This window comes from Asterias rubens, chromosome 6 (genome assembly GCF_902459465.1).
Source record: "Asterias rubens chromosome 6, eAstRub1.3, whole genome shotgun sequence".
Classification (NCBI taxonomy): Eukaryota; Metazoa; Echinodermata; class Asteroidea; order Forcipulatida; family Asteriidae; genus Asterias; species Asterias rubens.
The window spans coordinates 13,367,997-13,375,982 of NC_047067.1; the positions used below are offsets into that span (position 1 = coordinate 13,367,997).

Here is a 7,986-nt window from a genome sequence, read left to right on the forward strand (position 1 = left end):
GAGAAAAAGTAATAATTTTCGTCTATGGTTTTGGTATTATATCATTTATAACTGGTTAAGGGGATTTTACATGCTAAAATAGTTTTGGTCTCATGAGACCAAAACTGTTGTGTGACTTGTTTTACTCATTTCTCAAAAACTACACAACCTTAGTTAGTAATATTTGAAGGGAAGCTTTCCACTATCATATATCTTCAAACCCTGAAAGTTTAATGTAAATCCGTGGACATTTTGAAAAAGTACCCGAATCCTTTAACCAGGCTTGAAAAGTTCAGTTAAAAAAACGAAAAAGTTCAGTTCACATGGCCTAGTCAGGCAAAAAAGTTCATAAATCATTGCCAAATTTAAGCACGAATTAAAAAAAAAAAAAGGAAATAAAAAAAAAAGTAAAAAATAAATAAATGAAATGAAGTTCAGTTCAGTTCACATATCCTTGGTTCATATATCAAGATTTGAAAAGTTAAGTTATAAAAATTTAAAAATAATTTAAATTTACATTTCCGTGGTTAGGCACTAGAGTTCTAATGCTAAGGTTTTAAGAGTTCAGCTGGTCAGGCACTACAATATAACAGGCTTATAAAATCTACCCCCCCCCCAAATTTAAAACAAAAAGAAGTTCAGTTCACATTCCCTTTTTATGCATTCTCGACCAATGTTTAACCTTGGAAGTGCCCACTACATTGATGGCTGCTTGGTCACTGCAGCTCCCATTATGTTCTTACATATAATTATCATAATTGAGTTCAGAGTGTGGGACTTTCTTTGAGCTTTTTCTGAATTTCTATGAGTGCTGTATCCTGAGGAGATGCAGATAGTATTTGGTCAGCCATGTTTGTTTTCTGATACCATCATCAAGTGAGTGAATGACTTCTAAATTCACAACCCTATTGTACAATGTACACTAACATTGATACTGTGCACTGTGGATATCAGTCCCATTGAGACAAGCCACAACCCACATAAGGCCCCTGGAACTTGCTACATCTGGGAGGTCTTCTGAAGTATTTAGCCACAGCTAGAGTTAGATACACATTAAATCTAGTTCTACTCTTGGTAATGGTAGGGTTTAAAGTGAAGTCCAGTTCACTAGGCCTGCAACTTTTGAAGTTCAGTTCACACAAATATAAAAAGAAGTTGTACATTTTCCTTGACAAGGTACTAAAGTTCATAGGAGGTTTTAAGATTCATTTAAACAAAAGTTCAGTTCACATATCCTGGTCAGGGACAAAAGTTCCTACATGTTTTAAACACTCACTTAAAAAAATGAAACAAAAAATAAATAAACAAAAATAAGCAAGTAAAATGAAGTTCAGTTCAGTTCACATATATATCCTTGGTTCATATATTTATAAATTTACATTTCCTTGGTTCTAATGCTAAGGTTTTAAGAGTTCAGCTGGTCAGGCAAGACTTTTGGGCAAAGCTATTGGGCAAGACTAAAAAAAAAAAATGAAACAAAAATAGCACAATGAAGATTTCTAGCTTGAACAATAGAGTATCTTGACAATCGCTTACTAAACAAAATACCTGTGTATTTGAAGATTTCTTGCTTGAACATTGCTTTCTTGAACACTTGTCAATTGACATATCGCTCATTAGACAAATAATGAACTTGAAGATTTCTCGATTGAAGTTTAAAACTTCTTTCTTGACAGACATTGCTGATCATCATGAGACAAAATATCACACATATTTTTTCAAAAGATCATGTCTTAAGTATTTGAAGTTCATGTTCATTTCTAGCTTTCATGGGCCATGATCCAAGAAGAAAATCGGCTTGATTTGAAGAAACACTATTCGTCGTTGCTGAAACACCCCGTCATGCTCGAACGTGTCGGCCTCCCCGGTCATGTCGTCCGTCCCTGTGCTCACCTACCGTACCTGGCCATGTATTCGAATGGCTCCATTAGCTACACTTTTCATCAGGCCATGACAGGTAGTCGGTGGAATTCGCACAGACAAGAGTTCCACAACGACGAAGCTTAACACAGCTGTCGCCCAACTTAGAACAATAAATTCCTTCCAATAAGTAGAATAACAGATGGCTCGAATACCTCATGCGGTTACATAAAACATAGGTCCATCAAATTAGTCCAGCTGTTAGCTAAAAGTTCATACAAACTCCGTGGAATTCGCACAGCCGTGAGTACGGTTTCACATTGAAGTTGGTCAGTTTTGTCCCTCTCTGGCCTCGTGTAACACTCTCAAAGCCGGTTTGCCAATTAACACAGAATTTCGCCCAAATAATTATGAGCAACAGCATAAATAATTCCAAAAAGTATGAACATGTCTCCTGGAAGGGTGGTACAACCATGGTATAACACGTGCGTTTAGAGCACAGCTGTAGCGCATCCTCTTGTGTAGAGGACTTTTCTGAAAAATGGAAGCCTCCAAAAAGTGAGCAATTCGACAAACCGCATAATTGCATAACAACGGGGAATCTCTTCCGATACGCTATGCATAGAGATATAGCTCTATGGCTGCATGTCAAATTTCGATCTCAAGTGGAAAATAAGCCCCGCCCAGCTTCTCACTATTGCTGTCACGTATATATCTCATTCACACAGCAAAACTTTGGCTTGGGGTCAAGTTTTCCTAATTTGCATACCAGAAAAACAAAATGTAAAGAAATGTGCAGGAATGTGCAGGTGTGCAAAAGTCGTCCGTGATGTTGAATAGGGATTTGATATATTAAATGGTGGACATCACTTGGTAACGAGTAATGGATAGCTAGTTGTTGATGTATTAAACATTGTTAGACTCCCTCTAACATAACATATAATATAGTTTTCGAGACAGAAGTAATTTTCCACGAATTTGATTTCGAGACCTCAGGATTAGATTTTGAGGTCTCGAATTGAAAGCAAACAACTTTGTGTGACCATGGTGTGATCACAAGGATATTTTTTCCCCATTATTATCTCGCAACGTGTGCATAGCCTCTGTTAATTGAGATACACCAAGTGAGAAAACTGGTCTTTGACAATTACCAATAGTGCTACAGTAAAAAATAAACTATTTGCATACCGGTACCGAATATTATTCATCAGCTCGAGTAATTTCGGCTGGCCCCAGAAATAAAATTTGATTATTTTATATGTTTTTTTTTTTAAACCCTGCTGATGACACTCGCTCTGCAGTCTGGTTGTAACAATCAATCAACAGAGGGCGCTATGCATAGTTAGCGGTCTCCAAATTCTTGGAAATTTCGACGATGCAATGGGGGTGTCATCATCGCGCAAATTTGTGTGTGTGTACACCTATCCCAGGTCAAAATTCTTGGGTTTAACTGGATTAACAGGATAGTGACCAAACTCGTCCTTTTTCAATATTAACCAACTGGTTTGGACTAGGTTTAACTGTGTTCAACTAGGTTTAAATTATAAACCAGTTGGTTTCTGTCCATTTTCGCAACTTCAACGACTAATTGAGCTCAAGTTTTCACAGGTTTGTTATTTTAAGCATATTTAGAGAAGTGAGAAGCTTTGACAATTACTAAAGATATCCCATGCCTTTAAAGACAATGTACACCATTGGTAATTGTCAAAGACCAGTCTTCTCACTTTTTACTGTAGCACTATTGGTAATTGTCAAAGACCAGTTTTCTCACTTGGTGTATCTCAACATATGTATAAAATAACAAACTTGTGAAACCTTGAGCTTGATTGGTCGTCGGAGTTGCGAGATAACTATGTGTTATGTTCATCTCTGCCCCCAAAGTTACGTCTTTTGGTATAGCGCCCTCTCGTGTTGCGCTAGTGCTCTTCGCCAATAAGTTTTCTGTAGAATTCGGTTTTCGTCAAACCACTCAGTAGAAAGTGCCTCTTTTTCACCTTGAAGGCCGTTTATGACCTGTAGTTACCTTGAAGTCTATCTAGTGGTAAGCTTGGATTTTATTGTAATGGTATTGTAGATTAATTTTCAGTAAAATGTTGTCTAATTAGCATGTATTTTTCAGTCATGTTTTCCCGCCGTATCATTTTCCGCCTTCTAGTTTTTCTCTCATTTACGTAGTTTTCGTTCCTTTTGTTCCCTTGATTTATCATTTTTGTGTCAAGGCCATTGTTAAGCTGTTGGGTAGTTTAGTGAACTTGCTTGTCCAGGCTCCCTTGCTTAGGGATGTTTACTCTTCAGGAAGTTCTAGGGCCTTTTTATGGTTGTATAACTACGCTAGTTGTGTGAGTTTAAGACTTAGTTTTTGTTTATAGCAGGGCTTGCCTAAACACTTCCACTCGCCATTTTTATTTTGGACGCTATGAATATTCATGAGCTTGTTTCCTTATTTGGGCCTTGCCTGCTTATGACTGGAGGGCTTTCACTCGCTGTGTGTATTGAGTGCATTAAATAATTTATGCATTGTTGTTTATTTTTAGGTTGAAGATGACGAGAAGAGTAGTGTTTTGAGCAGAGGTTTATATTGTTGAGGACATCTTGAGCCCGAAGAGAGAACAATTCTGTAAGAGTAATTTCATGCTTGGGAAATTGTTATTTCTTTAATTAAGTGGTTTTTTGGTGATCTTTTTTAGTTATTTGTTATTCCGGATGTTGTTATTGTGCTATTAATCTTTATTAAGTTTATACTTAAATATATTGCTCTGTACTTATAGTTGTTGTACTTTCTGCATTAAACTTTCAGTTTTACCGTTTTGTGGTACACTACACATTGGTTATCTGTTTGGAGTAGAGGGCGCCCCGGCTCCCCAAGTCCTTCACAGTAAAAAGAATTCTCCAAGACTGGCTCAAGATGATTGAAGAAATCAACTCCGACGATGTAACTTGTGCCACGTCCCAGCGCGCTGATTCATCACCGAGAACCGCTGGAAGTTTCAAGTCAACCACAAGCTCAGCAGCTATACTGGCTCGTGCAAAGGCTCTGTCCTTGAAAACCAAGATGGATTTTACTCATAAAGAAGCGGATCTTCGTCGTCAAGAAGCTGAGTTGAGGCGCCAAGAGGAAGAGGTCGCACGCAGTTTACTTATTCTGGGTGCAGAGAAGGAATATGCTATGGCTGAAGTGGAAGCAGAATTCCTGGAATCGGCTGCTTTGAAAGAACACTCCCTCTACACCCAAGAAAATTTGCAGCTGCCTACAGCCGACTCCGCCGTTCGCACCCATGATTATGTCTCCAAACATTTCCTAAGAGGAAACGAATTGGAAAAAACTGAAACAAAGTGTGACATGTCAAATGTACAGAGACCACAAATTGCAGCAGAAGCAGTAACTGATGTTGAGTTAAAGTCAAACAAAGAAGATACAAAGGTGACCCAAGTACCCGGTAAAGTTGACCAGACAACGGAATTCCCCAATCAAGCTATGAAGGAGCAGCTGAATTCCATAAGCAACATGTTGGTCCAAAAAGAGTTAGTGAAAAGTAGTTTGAGAAAGTTTCGCTGCAACGCAGGAGAATACCGAGCTTGGAAAGGCAGCTTCAAGCAGGCTACCAAGGACCTTGATCTCAAACCCTTCCAAGAGATGAACCTCATCCTAGATTCTATCGAGGGGGAAACCAAGTCCCTTGTCCAGAAGATTTATGCTATCCATGTCAACAAGCCTGATTTGGGACTTCAAAGGGTATGGTCATACCTAGATGAGAAGCATGGCTCACCGGAAGCAATCGAACATGACTTGATGATGAGAGTGGAGCTGTTCCAAAAGATCTTACCAAGGGCCAGCACAAAACTTGAGGAATTTGGGTATCTCCTTCTAGAAGTCCAATACGTCAAGGAATCCAAGCAGTACCCAGGTTTACTAGTTTTGGATTCTTCACGGGGGTTACAGCCTTTGGTTCAGAAGCTCCCAGAATGGCTCCAAATGAAGTGGCGTCAAAAGGGCTCCCAGTACAAAGAAAGGCACGCTGTGATGTTTCCGCCATTTGAGGTTTTCGTCGCTTTTGTACAGGGCCACGCCCGAGTACAGAAGGATCCAAGCTTCCAGTTCACCGATGTTGTCAAAAGCAGTGGCGACCGCACACCACAGAAATCGGCTTTCACAGTGAGAAAAACTGGAGTGATGGACACACCTTCAGTGGACGAGACACCTTGTTGCCCCATCCATAACACCCCACACGCCTTGAAAGATTGTCGTGTCTTTAAGGACATATCTCCAGAAGAGAAGATCACCGTTCTGAGGGAGAACTATATGTGCTTTCGATGTCTTCAACCCAACCACCAGATCAAGGACTGCAAATCTAAAGTGAACTGCAATATCTGCGGAAAAGGTCATCTTAATGTTATGCACAGACCAGTACTGAGCCGTGAACTAACATCTTTCTTAATAAGCCAGACTGCATCCGCTACTGGGGAGAGTGACGAGCAACCCCAGACCCTTGCTGCCAGACAGTAACGTCCCAGAGTTGCCCTTGAACCTGTCGCCGAGAAGGATCGTTAATTGTTCAGAAGAATCCCATGAGGTTCTGGACTTAACTTTAAGTACCCTGTGTGGAAGGTGTAGACACTTTATAGTGACTAACCCGTTTTCTGGTTACCTTTGAATGTTATTGACTGTTGTTGTAACCTTGATTCAGTGTGATGTTGGCATCATCACGGGGGGAGTGTTATGTTCATCTCTGCCCCCAAAGTTACGTCTTTTGGTATAGCGCCCTCTCGTGTTGCGCTAGTGCTCTTCGCCAATAAGTTTTCTGTAGAATTCGGTTTTCGTCAAACCACTCAGTAGAAAGTGCCTCTTTTTCACCTTGAAGGCCGTTTATGACCTGTAGTTACCTTGAAGTCTATCTAGTGGTAAGCTTGGATTTTATTGTAATGGTATTGTAGATTAATTTTCAGTAAAATGTTGTCTAATTAGCATGTATTTTTCAGTCATGTTTTCCCGCCGTATCATTTTCCGCCTTCTAGTTTTTCTCTCATTTACGTAGTTTTCGTTCCTTTTGTTCCCTTGATTTATCATTTTTGTGTCAAGGCCATTGTTAAGCTGTTGGGTAGTTTAGTGAACTTGCTTGTCCAGGCTCCCTTGCTTAGGGATGTTTACTCTTCAGGAAGTTCTAGGGCCTTTTTATGGTTGTATAACTACGCTAGTTGTGTGAGTTTAAGACTTAGTTTTTGTTTATAGCAGGGCTTGCCTAAACACTTCCACTCGCCATTTTTATTTTGGACGCTATGAATATTCATGAGCTTGTTTCCTTATTTGGGCCTTGCCTGCTTATGACTGGAGGGCTTTCACTCGCTGTGTGTATTGAGTGCATTAAATAATTTATGCATTGTTGTTTATTTTTAGGTTGAAGATGACGAGAAGAGTAGTGTTTTGAGCAGAGGTTTATATTGTTGAGGACATCTTGAGCCCGAAGAGAGAACAATTCTGTAAGAGTAATTTCATGCTTGGGAAATTGTTATTTCTTTAATTAAGTGGTTTTTTGGTGATCTTTTTTAGTTATTTGTTATTCCGGATGTTGTTATTGTGCTATTAATCTTTATTCAGTTTATACTTAAATATATTGCTCTGTACTTATAGTTGTTGTACTTTCTGCATTAAACTTTCAGTTTTACCGTTTTGTGGTACACTACACATTGGTTATCTGTTTGGAGTAGAGGGCGCCCCGGCTCCCCAAGTCCTTCACACTATGGAAGAAAAGAACATCCTTGTCACACGAAGTTTTGTGCTTTCAGATGCTTTCGAGACCTCAAATTTTAACTTGAGGTCTCGAAATCAAATTAGTGGAAAATTACTTCTTTCTCGAAAACTACGTCACTTCAGAGGGAGCCGTTTCAGAGGGAGCCGTTTCTCACAATGTTTTACCTTTCCCAATTACTCGCTACCAAATGAGGTTTAATGATGAATTTTTTTGTGAAAAATTACCAATAGTGTCCACTGCCAAATACAAAAAAGAAATCATAACAGTAAACAAACTTACTTGGTAAATAGCACTGAAGAGTTGTTAAAATTATAAAACATTTAAAAAAAAAGGGTAATTTCCTGCCCCAAAAACTGAATCTGAGAAAGGCTTTCGGCAAAAAGCGTTTTAGGCCATGGGC

The 7,986-nt window shown here is 39.2% G+C and overlaps 1 protein-coding gene and 1 long non-coding RNA gene across 2 annotated transcripts; both read left to right on the forward strand.

Moving 5' to 3' along the window:
• The first annotated feature begins 3,719 nt into the window (after positions 1–3,719).
• LOC117291364 lies at positions 3,720–6,343 on the forward strand. Its single transcript, XM_033773013.1, has 3 exons — positions 3,720–3,880; positions 4,374–4,456; positions 4,637–6,343. The coding sequence occupies exon 3, from the start codon at positions 4,745–4,747 to the stop codon at positions 6,341–6,343; it is 1,599 nt and encodes a 532-aa protein (XP_033628904.1). The 5' UTR covers positions 3,720–3,880; positions 4,374–4,456; positions 4,637–4,744.
• Positions 6,344–6,563: 220 nt separating this feature from the next.
• Positions 6,564–7,565, forward strand: LOC117291876. Its single transcript, XR_004519215.1, has 3 exons — positions 6,564–6,738; positions 7,232–7,314; positions 7,495–7,565. It is a non-coding gene; the product is annotated as an uncharacterized LOC117291876 (long non-coding RNA).
• The last annotated feature ends 421 nt before the right edge of the window (positions 7,566–7,986 follow it).

Bases quoted from the DNA above. Each gene is read 5' to 3' on its own strand.
- LOC117291364 (XM_033773013.1), top strand. From the start codon at position 4,745: ATGATTGAAGAAATCAACTCCGACGATGTAACTTGTGCCACGTCCCAG.